Below are 21,716 nucleotides of genomic sequence, written 5' to 3' on the forward strand. Positions count from 1 at the left end.
TTTAGCTATTCAAAGCTGCTTTCTGTCCCTCTCACTAGTAATTTCTCTCCCTCTCTGAACTCATACAATCTCTCTCAAGGAGCTTACTAGTTTCTATTTTGTTTTATATTATTTAATGTGAATGAGAATCCCAATGATCAAAAGCTCTTGGAGAAAAGGGTATTGGGTCTTAGTTCTATGTGTACCCAGCACCAAACACAATTATAAGTGCTCAATAAATATTTCTTTAATGAACGAAAATAAAATTAGTGGGAGCCACCAGAGTGGCTGACATCTGGAAATGGAGTGGGGATGGAGTGGAGGTGCTATTATGTGCCAAGTACCATGCTGAGCACAACTTCATCCATTATTTCATTTACTCCTTTAAAAAACCCTAAGTAGGTGCTAATAATATCTCCATCTTACAGATGAGGAAACAGGGTTAGGGAAACTAAGACATTTGCCTAGGTCAAACCAAGTCTGTTTGGGTCTTCCCAGTACTGTACTTGTCGGCTGTCCCTCTTCTAATCTTTCATCACCTCAAGGATGTTTCTAGGACAACACAAACTGCGGGGCGAGCCGCGCAGTTTCCTGATGAAATCCCCGGAGCGCGGGAGTGAAGAGCGCACGGACCCCGCCCGCCGCGTCGCTGGTGACGTCATTACGCAGGGCCGAGGCGGCGCGGCCACGTCCTTTAAATAAGGCCTTCCGAGGGCGCGCGCGACAGTGTGAGGAGTGGGGTGGAGCGTGTGTGGAGTGGGGGCCGCGGCCCGGGTCAGAGCCGCCGCGGACCACGAGGTGGGAGGAAAGGATGCCTTGCAGCCGAGACGCGGAAGGGAGGGCGCTGCCTTGCAGGCGGGCACGCGCGTGAGGGTGGGAGGAGGGAACATGGCGGCCCCTTCGGTCGGGCCAGGACCCTGCGCTCCAGGTTTTGGCGCGGCCCCCTCCCTCTGGCTTTGCTCGCCCCTTTACTTGCCTTACTGGAACCTTGTTTCTCCTACCGTCCCTTTTCCCTCAGCCATTCCTTTTGTCTTCATCAACTCTCCCTCCCCAGCCCCAGATGATGCCATAATGTGAGAGGGGGATTATGTGGGGGCAGGTCAGGCCCGTCAGGTACTGAGAGACCGACTTCTAAATTTGACTGCTAGTTTCTCACATACCACTTTATCAGTACGTTTGGGATGACAGGAGAAGCACAGAACATAGAGTGGTCAAATCAGATTTGCAGTCCTGGTGATTCCTCTGATTCTGTGAAATGTCATTTAAGTCACCTGGACCTCAGTCTCCTCAAAAGTGAGGTTCTTTTTGAAAGATTCTTGATATCCAGAGAGTTTTTGTCCAGCATTGCTTGCCAGAATTTGTCCCATAGCCGTGTATGGTTGGGAAAACGGAAGCAAGGTTTGGGCAGTAAGGGAATAGAGGGGAGCTAAGACTTAACAGCCCCATGCCCTTAAGTGATCTAGTATGTAAGCAATGAGAACACCATTCAGTTTTGACTCTTTATTTCCACAGTGAGTGTCCTGAAAGTTATGTTACCGGAGTAAGTTAAATGGAAAAGGATTCCTACATCAGCATTGCTGTTCTGCTACAAAGAACCTTGGGGATATTCATCTGTGTGCTGTATTCTGTTTTAGGTGTCCCTGTCAGTTGAGGGTAGGTGTTACAGGTTCTTCCACACCTAAGTTAACAGCCCCTGGCCCAGCCAGTCACCTGCTTTTGATCTTGACCTTTTGTTTTTCCTCAGTTGAGTGTAGATTCTGGAGAAATTTTGCCTCCGCTGGAGTCTGCACTGCGAGGCAGCAGAATTGTGAGCTAGAGTGAAGCAGAAATCTAGGAATATGACCTCCATGATGGCCATGGGTGAACCAAGGCTGAACTGGTGAGTTATGTCTGTTTGAAATCTAAAGAGGAATGAAGTGGGACTGGCGGCTGGATGAGGAAAGGAGGGTTTCTGGCCTGGAGAGATTTGGAGGAAACAAAAAGAAGATACGAGTTCAGTGGCTCAGAATGTACCCTGGTCTTACCTTCACATACTGAGCACTTTTGAGTCATAGCTGATTGCACTTCCTCTCCTAAAATGACAAAAGTTCATCACTCAGATTACTACTAGGTATAACCCCATCATGTATTTATTATTTATTGTTGGTCTCTTAGTGAAGGAGAGAGGCTAGAATTCTCTTGCGTCCAAGAACCTTGCCCATTTCTGTACAACTAATAGAAAGACCCTCTTTCTAATAGACAAGCTTCATTTTGTTATATTAGAATCTACATCAAGTGATAATATAAATGCATAGACTGTGTTTTAGAAGTGTATGAGAACTTCACAAATAGCACACTTGGTAGGTGTAGTTTTGTAGGGATCTAATACATGTGCTGTTTTAAATCAATTTAACACAAATTTACTGAGCATCCACTCTTTGCTAGACAAAGAGAATACTAAAGTTATAAGAGATTACAAAGATGATTTAAATAGTACCTGACTCATAAGATTCAATCAATATGAGCTCAATAAGTACTTTTTTTTATATTGCCAACAGTGCTCCCTTACCCCAAGGAGCTCATTGCCTTTGAGCCCATGAATTTGTTTTTGTATGATATGCAAAAATCTTGTAACTTAATGAGCTTTTACAGATACAATACCATAACAAGTAATAAGAAATTACACTGTTGCATAGCAAGTAAGACATTCTAATTTTTATCATTTATACTTTAACCATAGTTGTGGGTTTTTTGATAAACACCTTTAAAAACAATGAGTATGGAGCAAATATGCTAAACTTTTCTGTTTTGGGAATGGGCCAGCCAGAAGTTACCATTTAATGGATTGTTCTGTTGTAAGTTTTAGGAGGTGTATATATTTATGCTCCTTGTCATAAAGAACGTGTTCAGATGCAGGACAGATGCTCTTAAATGCTATTTACATTGTGAAACCAAATGTAGTTTACAGCCCTTGGAAGTACCTTTTCCCACAGAATCTTAATAATCTTTGTCCTTTCTAGGTTATGGTTCTCATTAGTTTTTTTTTTTTTAAAGATTTTATTTATTTATTTGACAGAGACATAGTGAGAGAGGGAACACAAGCAAGGAGACTGGTAGAGGGAGAAGCAGGCTTCCCGCAGAGCAGGGAGCCCGATGCGGGGCTCGATCCCAGCACCCTGGGATCATGACCTGAGCCGAAGGCAGACGCTTAATGACTGAGCCACCCAGGCACCGCGGTTCTCATTGTTTTTAATTCCTTCAACCAGCATTTATTGGTTCCTCACAATGGTTCCACCACTGACTATAATGTGTTAGTCTCTAATTATGATGTTATGGAAAATCATATAAGACCTTACAAGTGGTTTTAGCAGAGGCACACCATTCATCACATTTGCCAAGTTAATGAAAATAGGTAGGATATTTAGTCTTTGTAGTGTCTCGTGACCTGGCACAATAATGCATGAAACAAAACTAAGTTGAGAAACATTTTCTTTCAGCAACCAAACATCTTAATGTTATACCACAGAGCCTGAGGTGAGCCCTGCCCCTGACAGAATCTTATTGTACCTCAGTCTTTTCTATCTTTAACTCTTAAGTATTTCTGATATTTAATTGGGTATTAATGGGAAAAGCAAGGCTGATTATTTGAACTGGAGAATTTCAGAATGAGCCTAGGCTAAAAGCTATCCAAGTAAAACATCTAAACTCAAACATCTGATATATGAAATTAAAATTATTAAGAGGTGATTGTCTAGGAAAGGGGCTATGGGGGCATGTAGTTGTAAACTACACTTGTACCATTATGCTGCTTAGTCTAGCATGAGATTTTGAATTGTCGAAATAAGTAAGTTACTTTGTTTCACAGGGATGTTTCCTCAAAAAATGGCCTTAAGACATTTTTCTCTCGAGAAAATTATAAAGACCATTCCATGGCTCCAAGTTTAAAAGAACTATGTGTTTTATCTAACAGGTAATATATTTATTTATTTGGTTGTTTATTTTCATATTTGTTATTTTTCTCTCAATTGAAGTTTTATATTTGTATCCACTATTAAACATTCAAAGTATAAAAATGTAAAAATTAGAAAATGGAAGAACCCAGTACCCAAGGATGACTAGTCTTTGGTATATGTGTATTTATATATATAGGTATAGATATAGATATATATAAACAAATCTTTTTGGACCTTTCTCCACATAGATATAAAAACAAAAATGAGATCATACTATAAATAATATTAAATACTATAAAACTGTTTTGCAGTTTGCTTTTTCATTTAAAATAATATTTCAAGTATCTTTCCATGCCTCTCTATATAGCTGAATCTTCTTAATTGTTACATAATGCTTCATTATGTAGATATACTTTCAATTCATTTACCTAGTCTGATATTGTAAAATGTGTTCCTCTTTTTTTTACTATAAACAATACATTGATGAAATTCTTGTAATAATTTTTATAAGATAAATTCATAGAAATTGAATTGTTCAGTCAGATGGCATATGCATTTTATATTTTAATAGATACTGCCAAATTGCCAGAGATTTTTTTCCCTCAGATATGAACATGCCTATTGAATGATAATTTTCCCTTCTCACTGTTTGCCTGCCTGTAACTGCTCTTCTTTCCTTTGTGATTGGCTATTTCTATTCTATTGTGGGTGAGTCTTGAAACCAAGTAATTGGGTTTACTAGAATGGACTGTAAATATGACAAGTGAGGAATTGGGCAGCTTCTCTAGAGGAGCTCAACATTTACTTTCATCCTTCTCCACTTGTTTTGCAATTGAGGAAGTATATTTCCAGCCTCTGTTTGGAATGGGTCCCCATCTGTTCCTGCCTTCTCAGTACCCTTTCTGTCAATTAGCATCTCTTCCTACTGCTATATTTTCATTCTCTCTTGATCGGTGTTTAAAGGTGCTCAAGTTTTTCCTGTCTCAATCCCTGGACTCCATTGTTACTTTCTTACCTCTTCTGTTATTTGTACTTAGATTTCTTTAAAAACTTGTATGTTTTTGCTAGGAGGAAACTATAAGACATGCAAAAAATGTTTAACAAAATGGCAATAATAATAAGTCCCTCCCTGTCAATTACTTTAAATGAATTAAACTGTCCAGTCAAAAGACAGATTGGGAGAATGGATTAATAAAACAGGATAAAACACTTCACTGCACATCTCACTACATTTGCTTTCACTGAACTTCCCACTCTAATCTGGCCTCCACCCTCACTAGTCTACTAAAACTGCTTCTCTCAAGATCATCAGTGACCTCTCGACTATAAAGATATCTCACTCTCCTAGTTTTCTGGTGATGGTGGTATTTCTGTCTCTTTTACCATCTTCATTTTCACGCTTGCCATACTGGCTCATTATACTCTCTGGAGCTTTTAAGAAATACTGATTTTGTACTCTCAACCTACGCTTTTGAATCTGAACCTTTAAGGATGTCTGTGGAATCAATTAATTGACCGCACTGATAGTCATTTAGGTTGTTTCCATTCCTTTCCTATTAAAACACTGAGCATCCTTTTATGCTATCCTTATATGCTGATAATATAAGTAGGATAAATCATATAAGAGGAGGCATGTATATGTTTTTTTGTTTTTTTTAAAGATTTTATTTATTTTTTATTATTTTTTTTAAGATTTTATTTATTTATTTGAGACAGAGAGAATGAGAGACAGAGAGCATGAGAGGGAGGAGGGTCAGAGGGAGAAGCAGACTCCCCGCCGAGCAGGGAGCCCGATACGGGACTCAATCCCAGGACTCCAGGATCATGACCTGAGCCGAAGGCAGTCGCTTAACCAACTGAGCCACCCAGGCGCCCAGATTTTATTTATTTATTTGACAGAGAGAGACACAGCGAGAGAGGGAACACAAGCAGGGGGAGTGGGAGAGGGAGAAGCAGGCTTCCCGCAGAGCAGGGAGCCTGATGCGGGGCTAGATCCCAGGACCTTGGGATCATGACCCGAGCTGGAGGCAGACGCCCAACGACTGAGCCACATAGATACTACCAGAGTGCCATTAGAAACATTTTTTAAAAAGTGCTTTTTTGATTCATCAGATGAATAAATAAATTCACATAAAAGCAAGTAGATGTTGTAGTAAAGAGGCGATTTTAAAAGCAACATTCTTACCTAAGTGCATAATTGTAATGTCTTTGCTAATACCACCTATAGAAGGTTGAGTAGATCCCATATAAATGCATCTGTGGATTTTTAAAGCTATTTTTTTATTCAACTTAGACCATTTCTTGAGGATACCAATTTCTTTTTTTAATTTCTTAAAACTTACTATCAAATAAAGAATTGCCTTTGTTTATTGGAATCAAAGAATGCCTACCAATTCTAGTATCCTGCAAGGGGAGGGTAAAAATGTATATCTTTACAACTTTTTTTAAAGGTAAAAGGAACATGTATCTTTAAAAAAACCAAAAAACAAAAACTTTTCACCACTCTATATACTTTTATCTCAGCCTTCATCTTTTCAGACTAAAAATTTTTAATACTAATCTTCATCCTGCCACTGCTTCTTATTTATTTTAATGGTTCTTCTCAAGTTTAGCTCTAGTCAGCATGTCGTAGGTGTGGGTTATAGTCTGAATTATGTAAGGGAGATGACATCTTGCTGGCAATTGGTACAGCTTCTAAAATATTTTCTTCTTAGAATATCCTTTAGATTTCTGTATAGCACAAAATAATAGTATAGTTTACCTTTTGGCATAGGAAAAATAAAGATATAAGGCATTGATTTCATATGTTTCTAGTCTTTTTTGCTCACATTAAATTTTATTAAGTTTTGTTAAGGAATGGATTTTCAGACTATTAATTTACGGATATTTTCTTGATGGAAAAATTAGAAAAAAATGTAAAATTTTTATTAACCCTAATTTTGTGTTTTTTGTGTTCTCTAACATTTGGGAAAATACTTCTAATTACTCTGCTTTCTGCAATAGGAGGTTTTTATTCAACCCTTCTCCCTCTACTGGAAGGTAAACATTTACCTTTTTTTAAATTAAAATTTTGGTTGTAGACACTTATAACTGAGTTTTGAGCCAACAATGGGGAAAGTAGCTTCAAATAAAAATTATGAAATTTCAACATGTTTAATATAGAAAACTATAAATCAAATTTAGGAGGTACAGGTAGACTTTAGATGGGGGCTAGAAGCACCATTTCCAAATGCCACTTAAAGAAGCCACCCAAACCAGTAGACTTAAAGCGTAGGAGACTAAAAGTTTGAATTCTGCTTTTTTTTTTTTTTTTTAGAAACGTTAAGCCAAAAAAGAGAATGGGTGGTTGACAAAAGGAAGGGGGAATACTTCAAACCATCAACTAAAATAAAGTATAATGCTGTAAATGTGGATAGAGAAACCCTGTCAGATGCTTTTGGCTTGCACCCTGATGAAGATTTTGACAGCACTGCACTCAGAAATGATCTTGATGTGCTGCCATTTCATTCTTTGCTGAATGTAGCCAATTTAAACTGCTAGAATTTCTTGACATTCCTACTCTGGCATATCTGAGTCAGCATCTTGTTGCTGCAGCAGCTTAATTAAATTTGCCAGTTTGTGCCACAAGGACAGACATGTTCTCATATTCAGAGAGACAGCTGTGAAGCAGTATTGTTAAGAGCTGCGGACACAATGCTGTTAGGTTTGAATAGCTCTCAAGACATTTTCTAGTGAGAAATCAATTTGCTGTAATACATTTCTCCCAAGATCAGCAGTTAATATTCATTTTGTTAACCTAAAATATGCTTATTTTTATACAGTTATTGGAGAAACTTTAGTAGCTAAGTATGTCTTCTTTCACCTGTATTATTTTCAGAGCCAAGTTAAGCATCCTTAATTTAATTTCCAAAATTCTTTTCCCATTCACTAACCAGCTCTCTTGATTAGTTTTCCATCTTTAGTTTAGCTCTTTAAGGGTGGGGCTGGATATTTTGCTTAATTTGGGGGCCTTAACTTTTTTCCTAAGAATCTTGGCACTTTTACCGTAATTATTCTAGTATTATAGAGCTGATTTAAAACAAATTATCGGTAGTTTTGGATGGGGTGCAGCCTTTATCGAGACACATACCTAGATTGATAATTCTCAGCCTTATCAGACCAACACCCTCCCACTTTTCATTACAAATATGTATGAGAAATAATATAACTCCTTTGCTAGCCCGAATTAAAATTCATAGATAATAATACTTTAAAAATGTCTCAGATATGTAAATGCGAAATCAAAGGAAATAATTTATACTATTTATTTTAATATGTAAATGCATAGATACTACTGTACTAGAAGATATAATGAAGTAGGCAGATGCACCAGCTAAAATGAACAAGGTTGGATTTTTTTTTAAGATTTTATTTATTTGAGAGAGAGAGCGGGGGGAGTGGCAGAGGGAGAGGGAGAAGCTGACTCCCTGCTGAGCAGGGACCCAGATGCAGGGCTCGATTCTGATCCCAATCCCCAGGACTCAGATCATGACCTGAGCTGAAGGCAGACGCTTTACCAACTGAGCCACCCAAGCACCCCAACAAGGTTGGATTTAAGAGAAGTTAACATGAACTATGCCATAGAAGAATCATAAAAATAAAAGAGAATAAAATGTATTGTTAGGATAAGTAATAACAGACCAGATTTGTTTGTATATGATTAAAAGAAAGCCTAAAGGAACCTTTGAAAGTTGTGTAGTATACTCTCATACATTACATTACAGGCAGCTAGTATTTCTCATCTCTTCGTGCCTTTAATTCTCCCCTTCTTTTTTGACAACCCAGATGCAACCACGGTCTTCTAAAATTCCCTAAAGAAATTAATACTGTCACAATTGAGCCCCTCCCCATTCTCCCTCTTTTTTTTTTTTTTTTTAGGTTTTATTTATTTGACAGAGAGCACAAGCAGGGGGAACAGCAGGCAGGGGCAGAGGGAAAAGCAGGCTCCCCGCTGAGCTGAGCAAGGAGCCTGATGCGGGACTCCATCTAAGGACCCTGAGATCATGACCTGAGCAGAACGCAGACACTTAGCCAACTGAGCCACCCAGCCATGCCCCCCCACCCCCGCCCCGCTTCTCTTCTCTCTCTTAATCCCTGATCATGTTATCCTTAGGATTCTTGGTCACCTATTCAGTAAGTTCAGTTTGGAAACCTGAGATCTCCATAGTTACACTCTATTGATATACATATATACATATTTACTTATCTTTCTTCCCCATTTATTTGTCTGATCCACTTGATTGTAAAGTTTTAGAGAGTAGAGACTGTATTGTTCCCATGTCCAGCACAAGGCTGACACATGGTAGTCACTTAGTAAATATTAATGAATGGGGGATGAAGAATGAATCAGCAGACCTCCATCCTTCTCATTAATTTCCCTTCTCTTATGTTACTGTTGTTTAATTTGGAACTAAATCATAGGGAACACTTACTGTGGTGGAAATTAGAATTGTGGAGGCTAAGGAAGTGTAGTTGTGTGTGTATGTATGTATTTGTGTACTTAAAACTCTTATTAAAAATGTAGATTACTACAATTGAATACTAGGAATAGTGACAAATTATGAACAAGATAAGAACTTTGTATTCATGTACCTCACTATTGCAGAAAGGTGATTTTTTTTTTTTTTTTTTTTAGAAATTGGGGATATCTTTTCATAAATATGGTAACAGGTTCTCTAGTTACTACTTTCTCCTCTAGTGCATTTCTTTGTAGATGTGCCACATTTTCTCTTTTGCATTCATTCAAAGCATAAAGACATTTCCATGGACTCAGCCATGTATGAGTGATAGAGGATTGTTCAACTTTTCTAAAACCACTATTGCTTCCATAAAATATGGCACACAGTGTTCGAATTTTCTTTTTAAATCTTGAGATAATTAAAGGAAACTAGAAAATATAGAATCTCAATTTGTGAACCTGTGACCTAAGCATATCCTGCTTTTAGTGGCTTTTGTTCACCATATTAACTAATACATCTTACTGAAGAACTTAAGCTTTTGAAAACAACTTGCATTGTAATAAAGGTGAACATGAAATACTTGCATCTATAATGGCAAGAGCAGTTTTCCTCTTTGAATAAAGGGGGAAAAGTTCCAAATTGAATAACTTGTCTCAGGATTTTGCCTCTTCCTCTCTGTCAGATAATTGAAGGTAAACTTGTAGTATGATCCTATCCTGCAGAATACTTAATTTACACCAAATGGCTAAACATCAAAATGCAGGTGGCAGAGTTAGATAATAATCCAGAATTTACTATGTTAATCATGCTATATTCTCCCTGGTGATTGAGAATCATGAAGTTCCATGATAGTAATCTTCATGTGAAAAGCACATATTTCTAAATTGTATTTTTTTTTCCAGACGTATAGGAGAAAATTTGAATGCATCAGCAAGTTCTGTAGAAAATGAGCCGGCAGTTAGTTCAGCAGCTCAAGCAAAGGAAAAAGTTAAAACCACAGTTGGAATGGTTCTTCTTCCAAAACCAAGAGTTCCTTATCCTCGTTTCTCTCGTTTCTCACAGAGAGAGCAGAGGAGTTATGTGGACTTGTTGGTTAAATACGCAAAAATTCCTGCAAATTCCAAAGCTGTTGGAATAAATAAAAATGACTACTTGCAGTACTTGGTATGTATTCTATTCTTCAGCTTCAGTAAACAGTATTTAAAAGTTAGGAAGTATTTTAACTTTGCTTTTATGTTTCTGGGTGCAGTTGTATTAACAAAAATGGAAAATTTAAGGAGTTTAATTGACAGAGCATTGGTGCTTTCATTCTTTTGTTGGTTCTATTATAGTTCAGGCATTTTGCTCTGGTTCTGAGCATATTTCACTCCAGTTCATCTTAAGTACTAGCAGAACAATTTTACATTGCTCACTGAACCAATTTTAAGTTTTTGTTTGATTAATTAGTAGTTTCAAGTTCTCAATTATATAAATGATGCTGTGTTGAACATCTTGGTTGCAAACTCTTTGTTCATATCTATAATTGTTTCCTTAAGATAAATTCTTAAAAATAAAATGGCCAGATCAAAAACTATACATATTTTTTGAGGCCTAGGTCTGCATTTACACATGGGAAAATTGTTATGCACAAAGTTTAAGCCAGTTTGTACCACTATTGCATGAAAGTTTTCTTTAAAAAAAAACCAAAAAACAAAAAAACTTCACTAACCCTGGATATTACCTTTTTGCCTCTAATTTGATATGGAAAAAATGGTGATGCCTTGTTTTATATTAATTTACAGTGTTTACTAATGAAAATAAGCCATTTCCATGTGTTCATAAGCCATTTCTATTTCTTTTGTAACTTGCCTATTCATGTTGTTTGCACATTTTTCCATTTGAATGTTTGTCTTTTATGTTAATTAAGAGCATTTTGTGGAAAAGCTTATTAATTCCTAAATAGGTAGTGTGATATTAGTCATTTGCTCTTTTTACAGAGTTAGGTTTTTTTTTTAAATTGAAGTGTAGTTGATAGGCAATATTGTATTAGTTTCAGGTGTTCCACATAGTGATTCAAGATTTATATACATTTTGGAGTTTTTAATAAGTTTGTCATTATTATATAACAGTGTTTACTCTTTCTCTGATTTCTGCTTTGGATAGAGACTTTAATTAGTCTTTAAGTCCAAATTATTAGAGCAGTGATTGAGAAGTGATTGTTTTTAATCAAGCTTATTCCATGACATGTCTACTTTTTTAAAAATCAGGATATGAAAAAACATGTGAATGAAGAAGTTACTGAATTCCTAAAGTTTTTGCAGAATTCTGCAAAGAAATGTGCACAGGATTATAACATGCTTTCTGATGATGCTCGTCTCTTCACGGAGGTAAAAAAAAAAAAAAATCATTTATTTAAACTGGCGAGTAATAGGCAATAACAGCATTTAAAATGTGTGATGATCCTGCCACAATCATATAAAGATCTCAGTATTATCAATTTAGAGACCAAATTGTGTGTAGGTCTTTTATTCAGCATGTATTTTAATAATGAAAATACTAGCACCTCAAAATCATATACACTAGTAGAATACTCATATTTGTTTTTTTTATTCTACTGATCCAACTACCAAATTTGAATTATATTTTATTCACATGGATGGTTTGATCTGATGCACTGATGTTCCTTGTGAGAGAATGGGTGTTTAAGGAGTTACCTTGGTCCTTAAAAATCTGAATGGTCATTTAGTACTTAGTCATATAAATTTGTGTTTGTTATCTTCATGGTAACCAGCTACCAAATGGAAGAATTTCAACTGTGAGTTCATTTTTTGATACTTACATCATTCATACAAATGTATTAGCAAAGCATGTAAACCACTATACTTTGTACCCTACCATCATTCAGTAGGCTTAGGAGAAATTCAAAATACACTATTTAAATGGTAACTATTAAAATGTATTATTGTATTAGAGTTTATCTACAAACACCAACATCAGTATGAATTTTTTTGAAGTCTTTAAAACTAATCATTCTATGCAGCCGTGTGATCCGCTTGACACTACTGAACTCTACATGTAAAATGGTTAAGATAGTAAGTTTCATGTGTATTTTACCACAATTCAAAACAAAACAAAACAACTGGTCCCTATAATTTAGGGGCAGCAAAGGATATTAATTTTACCATTTTTTAAACATATTTTAAGGTGAAATTTTGGTGTTAATATGAACCAGAAGAATGATTCTTCTAAACAAATGGAAGAATTGCATTTTTATTTTCTCTGAATCTACATATGGTATACTCAAACCAAGTGTCCTATTTTTCCATATGGAAAAGGAATTGTAGCTGTTCCTATTTTAATAGTGCCTTTGAAGGGACCAGAATGATGGTTCTAAAACGTAAGTCATATCCCTTCATGTCACTGGTTTAAAATGGTTTCTCAGTTCACTTAGAAAGAGAGGGCAAAAAAAAAAAAAAGAAAGAAAATTAAAAAAAAAAAAGAGGGTATTTACAAAGTTGTACAATGCCCTCATGATCACCCTCCCTCAACCACCGCCCCCCAAGCCCAGCCTGCTTCATCTTCTACATAGCTCCCTCTCAGTTCTCCTCCAGTCTACTGGCCTCTTTGTGTTACTTGAATACTCCAAGCATGGTCCTGCTTTAAGGACTTAGGCTCTTCCCATCTTTCTGGCAAGCTGTTCCCCAGATAAGTGCATGGATTAGTTCCTTGATTTAAGTCTCTCACTGTTCAGATGCCAACTATCAATAAGGATATCCCTAATTACCCTGTAACAAATAACATCACTTTCAGGGTTCCCTTTATCATGTTTTATTCTTTTTTATTGTCTTTTCCCACAACACCTATACATAAGTGCTTTTTTTTTTTTTTTAATATTTTATTTGTTTGACAGAGAGAGACACAGCGAGAGAGGGAACACAAGCAGGGGGAGTGGGAGAGGGAGAAGCAGGCCTCCCGCAGAGCAGGGAGCCCGATGCGGGCCTCGATCCCAGGACGCCGGGATCATGACCTGAGCCGAAGGCAGACACCCAACGACTGAGCCACCCAGGTGCCCCCATAAATGCTTTTTTGTGCACTGCTGTGCTCCCAATGACTAAGTAATGCCAGACAAACATTAAATTCTTAAGTGCTCATTGTAATTATTTAGTGAATATAAAAGTGTTTATTAACAAAGTACATTATTTGATAGGGAGTGTGATAGCTAATCAGCATTAAGTCTTGTTTTTTAGTCACATTGACTTGGCAATATATTTTGTCTGATTTACATTTTACCTCTCCACCCTAAAGGTTCACTGATATTTTTCTGATTTTTTAGTGTTTTAAAATTTTAATTTTATATTATGAAGTGCAGTATACTTACAGAGAAGTATATAGAACAAATATATACAGCTTAACAAATAATTATATAGTAAACACCTATGTAAGTCTCTTACAAGTCAAGAAATAAAACATTACCAGTAACCCAGAAGCTCCCTGTACATCCCTCCTAATAATAACATTCTCCCTTCTTGAAGAAGTAATCACTGTCACAGTTTGGTGTTGATAATTTTCATGCACTTTTTTTGGTAATTCTTCGAACTCACTTTTGCCTGTTTTTGAGTTTTATGTGAACAGAATTCTTCCTTCACTCATTATGTTTGGGTGAGATTCATCTGCATGTATGTGTGTAGTTGTAGTTCATTCATTTTCTTTTCTGTCCATTATTACATTACATAAATAAACTATAATTCTATTGATCACAGTTTGAGTTGTTTCCTGTTTGGAGCTATTCTAAGCAGTGTTCCTATGAAAATTCTCATACATGTCTCTTGGTGCACATGTGCACACATTTCTACTGGGTATATACCCAGGAATGGAATTGTTGAGTCATAGAGTATACACATCTTTAACTTTAGTAAATAATGTCTAACTGTTTTCCAAAGGATTATGCCACTTTACAGTCTACCTTTGAGAGTTTTGTTGGTCCATACCCTCAAGTTAATACATACATGGTGGTCATTTCAGTTTTAGCCAATCTAGAGGATATGGTATTATATATGTAATAAGACTTTGCATCTTTTCATATGCTGATTGGTTATTTCTTATGAATCAGCTGTTCAAGTTTTGCCCTATATTCTACTGGATTTTTTGTTGTTGATATGTGGGAGTTCTTTGTATATTTGAAATATACAAATTTTATGGGTTATGTATGTTGGAAATTTTTTCTTTTATTTGATAAAATGGTCACTTTTAATCTACAAATTTCCCCTCAATTCCTTTCTTTTCCTTAAACTTTATCTTTTCAAGAACTTGGGTCATTTGACCTGTAAAGTTTCCTATGGTCTAGATTTTGATGAGTGCTTATTCACAGTGACATTCAACATGTTCCTCTTTTCTCTGTATTTCTTACAAATTGTCGATGGGATCTGGAAGCTTGATCAGAATTAGTCTTGGCCAAATGGATCCAACACATAGATGTTGTATTCTTTAATCAGGTGGCACATATGTCTGGTTGTTTCTTTTTTGTGGTGGTTGCAGCTGTTCGTGTTCAATGCCTAGATCTAGTCATTCACTGGGTTTATAAAATCGTAGGATTCTAGTTGCATCATTTATTTGTATTTATTAGTTGGAATAATTTTATTAAGATATGTTTTCCCTCATCTATGTGGTTTCCCGATTCTTGTAGCAGAAAAAACTGCTAGATTCTTTCCCTTTATATGCCAGTTTTGAAAAAATTGATTCCTTCTTCTCCAATGTTGGTCAATGTTTTCTTTTTTAAAAGTATTATGGGTTTTAGTCCACTGTAATTACTCTTTTTGAAGCTCAAATAATACCAGCTTTAGCCAGTGACCGCTCTTCATACTGGCTTTTGAGTCTTTTTGAGTCACTGTGGTAGTCTTTGAGGCTTGTTTTGTACATTTCCTGTCTCAACCCTGGAATCAGCAATTCTCCAGAGCCCTTGTTTCTTTCAATGGCAAGTTTTATTTCAAGTCTACAGTCTGTGTACTGGGGATGCTCATTGCTCCTGGATTGGTCATTGTTTCTGAGAATATTTCAGTAGATGGAGCTAGGAAATAGTTATTTAAAGAAAAAAATACCACATGTATCTCATTTACTTTATACCACATTATACTCACAACAACCTTAGAATAACAGTACTATCAATCAATGGGATACTGAAAACAGTTTGGAAAAATTTTTGTATGTTCTCCCTATTCTCCCCTACTTTTTTTTTTGTTTTTAAGATTTTATCCACTTATTAGAGAGAGAGCACGAGCAGGAGGGACAGAGGGAGAGGGAGAAGCAGACTCCCTGCTGAGCGGGGAGCCCGATGTGGGGCTTGATTCCAGGACCCTGGAATCATGACCTGAGCCGAAGGCAGATGCTTAACCAACAGAGCCACCTAGCACCCCTCCCCTACTTTTTTTTTTTAAAAAAGGTTGTACTTTATCTATGTTGTTAAAGCATTAATTATTACATACTAAATAAGCTCTTCCTTTTTACCATATTTAATTCTAAATCAATTTTAGTGAAGTATATATAATTTACATATAATGATCCATTTTAAGTGCATGTCACTGAGTTTTCACAAATGCGTATACCTGTGTAACCATGACCACAATCATGATAGGGTATGTTTCCATCACACTTAAAAGATCTCTATGCCTCTTTCTATCCGTGGCCTAGGAAACCACCAGTATGCTTTCTGTTTCCATGGATTAGATTTGCCTTTTCTAGAGTTTCATAAAAACTGAGTCACACACAATGTATTCTTATGTCTGGCTTCTTTCATTCAGCATTTTTTTTTGAGATTCATCCACATTGACACAAATATGCATAATGTGTTCCTTTTTATTCCTTTTTGTTTTATTGTATACACCAAAATTGGTTTATCAGTTCAGCTGTTGATGGACATTTGTGTTATTTCCAGTTTGGGGCAATTATGAATAAAGCTACTATGAGCATTCTTATATGAGGTTTTTTGGGAACATATGTTTTCATTCTTCTTGGGTAAAGAACAAGGGGTAGAATTTCCAGATCATATGGCAAGTGTAGTTAAATGTTGTTAGAAACTGCCAAGCTTTGTCATAATGGATGTACCATTTTACACTCATCACAAATGTTTAAAAGTTCTAGTTGCCCTGTACTTTTGCTAACACTTAGTATTGGTGATTTTTTTTTTAGAAAAGTAAAGTTTTGACCTCAGGTTTCATGTTCCTTCCTGTTGATGACCTTAGTCGCACCCATGCAATTCTTTTTTTTTTCTTTTTCCAAATTTTTATTTTCTTGTTAGTTAACATAGAGTATAGTACTGGTTTCAGGAGTAGAATTTAGTGATTCATCACTTACATATAATACCCAGTGCTCATCATTACAAGTTCCCTCCTTAATATCCATCACACATTTAGCCCATCTCCCACCCACCTCCTTCCATCAACCCTCAGTTTGTTTTCTATCATTAATAGTTCTCATGGCTTGTTTCCCTCTCTCTCTCTTTTTTTTTCCCTTCCCTTATGTTTATTTATTTTTATTATTTATTTATTTGACAGAGAGAGACACAGTGAGAGAGGGAACACAAGCAGGGGGAGTGGGAGAGGGAGAGGGAGAAGCAGGCTTCCCGCCAAGCAGGGAGCCCGATGTAGGGCTCGATCCCAGGACCCTGGGATCACGACCTGAGCTGAAGGCGGACGCTTAACGACTGAGCCACCCAGGCGCCTCGTTCCTTCCCATATGTTTACCTGTTTTGTTTCTTAAATTCCACTTATAAGTGAAGTCATGTGGTATTTGTCTTTCTCTGACTGACTTATTTCATTTAGCATAATACACTCCAGCTCCATCTGCATTGTTGCAAATGTCAAGATTTCATTCTTTTTGATGGCTGAGTAGTATTCCATTATGTGTGTATTATGTATGTTACATATATGTGTGTATATATACGTATGTGTGTATATATACTTATATATGTATTTTATATATATATTTATATATACCACATCTTCTTTATCCATTCATCAGTCGATGGACACTTGGGCTCTTTCTGTTGTTTGGCTCTTGTTGATAATGCTGCTGTAAACAACAGGGCACATATACCCCTTCCAATATATTTTTTGTATCCTGTGGGTAAATACCTAGTATGTAATTGCTGGATCCTAGGGTAGTTCTATTTTTAACTTTTTGAGGAACCTCCATACTGTTTTCCAGAGTGGCTGCACCAGTTCATACTGGTAATCTTTTTACATTTTAACAGCCTCCTGGATGTGTAATGGTATCTCATTATGGTTCTAGTTTGCATTTCCCTAATGAGTGATGATGTTTTAAAATCTTTGCTGATTTTATTGGTTTTTATTTTTATTGAGTCTTGAAAATTCTTTATATATTCTGAATGCAAGTCTATTATATATGTAGTTTTCCCCAGTTTGTGACATGTTTTTTAATGTTTTTAAGAGTGTCTCTCAAGGGGCACCCGGGTGGCTCAGTTGGTTAAGTGACTGCCTTCGGCTCAGGTCATGATCCTGGAGTCCTGGGATCGAGTCCTGCATCAGGCTCCCTGCTTGGCAGGGAGTCTGCTTTCTCCTCTGACCCTTTCCCCTCTCATGTGCTCTCTCCCTCTCATTCTCTCTCTCTCAAATAAATAAATTAAATCTTTAAAAAAAAAAAAAGAGTGTCTCTCAAAGAACAGAATTTTAATTTCAATGAAGTCTCATTTTTCAAAATGTTTTTGGTTGGTGCTTTTATGTGTTCTATCATAGAAATCTTTGCTGACCCCAACTGGTTCTCATCTGGGATCACTTTTACTTCTTCACCCCTGCCCCATGGATTTTAGCAATGTCTGGAGACAATTTTGGTTGTCACAAGTGGCAAATGCTACTGGTATCTATTGACTAGAGGCCAGGGATGCTACTGAGCATCCTACAATGCGCATGTCATCTCCCACAACAAAGAATTATCCAGCCCAAAGTGTCTGTAATGCTTCTGTTGAGAAACCCTGATCAGGAGGGTTTATAGTTTTAACTTTAATGTGAATGTCCATTTCAAGTTTTTATGGTGCAAGATGTGAGGTTTGGATCAAAGTTCATTCTTCTTTCATATGGATATCTAGTGCAAGCACAGTGATTCTCACCTGAGAGTCATTTTGCCTCCCAGAGGACATTTGGTAGTGTCTGGAGACATTTTTGGTTGTCACAACTGGGGAAGGGCATCTGGTGGGTAGAGTGAAGGATGTTGCTAAATATCCTTCAGTGTATAGGATGACCCCCCACCACAAAGAATTATCTGGTCCCAAATGTGGAAAATGCCAATATTGAGAAACTCTGCCTAGCACTATTGGTTGAAAAAGCTATTTTTCCCCTCATTGAATTGCCTTGTCACGAGTGATATGTGTGTGGGTCAATTTCCTGACTCTATTTTATTTCATTAATCTATAAAATTGTCTTTATGCCACTACCACCTGGTCTTGTAAGTTTTGAAACCATGTGGGGGAAGTCCTGCAACTTTGTTCTTTTTAAGAATTGTTTTGGTTCTTTTTAGTCCTTTGTATTTCCATGTAAATTTTGGAATCCACTTGTCAATTTCTACAGAAGATTTAGGTGGGATTTCAATAGGATTTCTTTGCATCTGTAGAACTTGTATTTTACAGATATCTTTTAAAATAGTGTTTAGCTGTATTGCCTTTCTTCCTTTTCTTTTTAAATAAAATCTGACATCTCTTGTCTTTTAACTAGAAAGAGTAGTTATTTACATTCATTATGATAATTGACATACATAAACTTGTTTGTGATTTCATTTGTCTTTTTCTAAAGTTCTTTCTAATTTTACTTCTTTTGAGGGCATTGACTTTATTTCTCCTTCTTTTCCTCTCCTTACTGATTTGGAATTTATTCTTTGTTTTTCTGTTCTCCTAATGGTTACCCTTGAATTTTTACAGTGATTTTTTTCCCTCACTGAATTGCCTTGTCATTAGTGATGTGTGGGTCAGTTTCCTGGTTCTATTCTGTTTCTATCTATTAGTCTATATATCTACAGAGACCATAGAGCATTTTGACTGATGTTGTTTAATGCTGTCTCTAAAACCTATGTTATTATTTTATATGAACAATGTTTTAATTTATCTACAAATTCTGACGATTTTTGGCTTTCCATTTCTTCTTCTCAAATATACATTCTGAGATCCTCCTCATTGTTCCTGAAATGCTTTGTGTTCTAGATGTTCCTTTGATGACCGTCTCTGGGTGATGAACAATCTTTCGGTTTATCTGAAAATATTTTTGTTTCGTTCTCCTTCTTATATGATAGTTTTACTTCATACATAATTCTAAGTTGACTGTTTTGTTTCTCAGTCTGAAGATATAATTCTACTTTTTCTGGCTCCTGTTTTTGAAAAGTGTGTCATCTGGGGGCGCCTGGGTGGCTCAGTCGTTAAGCGTCTGCCTTCAGCTCAGGTCATGATACCAGGGTTCTGGGATCGAGTCCCACATCGGGCTCCCTGCTCGGCGGGAGGCCTGCTTCTCCCTCTCCCACTCCCCCTGCTTGTGTTCCTGCTCTCGCTGTCTCTCTCTCTGTCAAATAAATAAAAAATCTTAAAAAAAAAAAAAAAAGAAAAGTGTGTCATCTGTCCTTTCTTTTAGGGAATCTGTCTTTTCTCTCTGACTGATCTTTATTTTTGGTATTTTACAGTTTGACTACAGTGTGTGTGTGTGTTTAAATCATACTTGGTTCATTATGTTTCTTGTATCTGTAAATTCCTATCCTTTATCAGTTCTGGAAAATTCTCAGCCATTTTCTATTATTGCTTCTCCATCATTTTCTCAACTCTATCTTTCTGGGATTCTCATATTCCCTAGGTTAGGCCTCAGTCTATCTTCCATTCCATCCCCTGCCCCGTCTCCCTCTCTCCCCCTTTTAACTGTGGTAAAATATACGTAACATAAATTTTTAAGGACAGTTGAATGGCATAAAATACTTTTTATACTGTTGTAAATATAATTCTACCATCCACCTCTAGAACTTTCTCATCTTTCCAAGCTGAAACTCTGTACCCATTAAATAATAACTCATCATTCCCTCTTCTCCCCAGTCCCTGGCAACCACCGTTCTACTTTCTAGCTCTATGAATTTGACTTTTCTAGGTACCTCACTTAAGTGGAGTATTTGTCCTTTTGTGATTTTTATTTCCCTTAGCGTATTGTATTCTTCAAGGTTCAGCTGTGTTGTAGGATGTGTTAGAATTTCTTTCCCTTTTTTAGAATTTATTTTTAATTGTGGTAAAATATACATAACTTAAAGTTTACTATTGTCATTATCTTTAAGTGTGCAGTTCAGTAATATTAAGTACATTCATATTGTTATATAGCCAAGTCTCCAGAATTCTTTTCACCTTGCAAAACTGAGACTCTCTACCCATTTCTGAACTGTTTCTGCTAACAACATTTTTGATACCAAATACGTGTTTTGTTTTGTTTTTTTCCCCACACCAACCAGTTCTCCAACTCTCTGGAAGGCAGCTATTCTCACCACTATCCACCAAAACAAGTTCTCCAACTCTCTGGACAGTAGGCCTAGAGTTCCCATGACCTTCTCCTCTGGTTCAGTAATTTGCTACAGAACTCAGGAGAACACTTTACTTACTATTTCTAGTTTATTATAAAGGATACAACTCAGGAACAGCCAAATGGAAGAGAGAGATGCATAGGGCAAGAAATGGGGGAAGGGGCACAGAGCTTCTGTGCCCTCTCCAGGCATACCACCCTCCCAGCACCTATGTGTTCATCAACCTTGGAGCTCTCTGAACCCCATAGTTTAGGGGTTTTTATGGAGGCTTTGTTTCCTAGGCATGGTTGATTAAATTATTGGCTGTTGGTGATTAAATCAATCTCCAGCCCTCTTAATCATGCCCTGGTCTTTCTGGCAACCATCCCCCATCCTGAAGTTATCTAGGGGCCATGAGTCATCTAATTAGCATACAAAAGACATTCATTCTTTGTCATTCAGGAAATTCCTAGGGTATTAGTGCCCTGTGTTAGGAACCAAGGACAAAGACCAAATACATATTTCTTATTTTATCCATTAAACAATAACTCTCAATTCCCATCCTTCCCAGTTTGTAGCAACCACCATTCTGCTTTCTGTCTCTGAATTTAATCTGCTCTAGGTAACCCCATATAAGTGGAATTTATGGTATTTGTCTTTTTGTGACTTATTTTACTTAGTGTAATGTCGTCAAGATTCACCCATGTTCTAGCATGTTTCTAAATTTCCTTCCTTTTTAAGGCTGAATACATATTCCGTTGTATGTATTTGGACATTTTGCTTATCCATTCATCCATTGATGGAC

At 36.7% G+C, this 21,716-nt stretch overlaps 1 protein-coding gene across 5 annotated transcripts in view; it reads left to right on the forward strand.

The window, feature by feature from the left end:
• Positions 1-635: 635 nt before the first annotated feature.
• ICE2 (interactor of little elongation complex ELL subunit 2) overlaps positions 636-21,716 on the forward strand; it is a 67,496-nt gene continuing 46,415 nt past the window's right edge. For 3 of the 5 annotated variants that reach the window (XM_064570369.1, XM_064570370.1, XM_045899945.3), the window contains exons 1-6: positions 636-777; positions 1,492-1,632; positions 1,724-1,858; positions 3,824-3,928; positions 10,312-10,573; positions 11,656-11,775. In XM_064570369.1, the coding sequence (XP_064426439.1) occupies positions 1,818-1,858; positions 3,824-3,928; positions 10,312-10,573; positions 11,656-11,775 (528 nt within the window). In that variant the 5' untranslated portion in view covers positions 636-777; positions 1,492-1,632; positions 1,724-1,817. Of the gene's footprint in view, positions 778-886; positions 908-1,491; positions 1,633-1,723; positions 1,859-3,823; positions 3,929-10,311; positions 10,574-11,655; positions 11,776-21,716 lie in introns of those variants that run through there. The other 2 variants (XM_064570371.1, XM_064570372.1) reach the window with 2 other exon arrangements.

The sequence above is a fragment of the Mirounga angustirostris genome, unplaced genomic scaffold, assembly GCF_029215605.1.
Source record: "Mirounga angustirostris isolate CCGP_5_RB_7025 unplaced genomic scaffold, mMirAng1.0.hap1 SCAF_9, whole genome shotgun sequence".
NCBI classification, from domain to species: Eukaryota; Metazoa; Chordata; class Mammalia; order Carnivora; family Phocidae; genus Mirounga; species Mirounga angustirostris.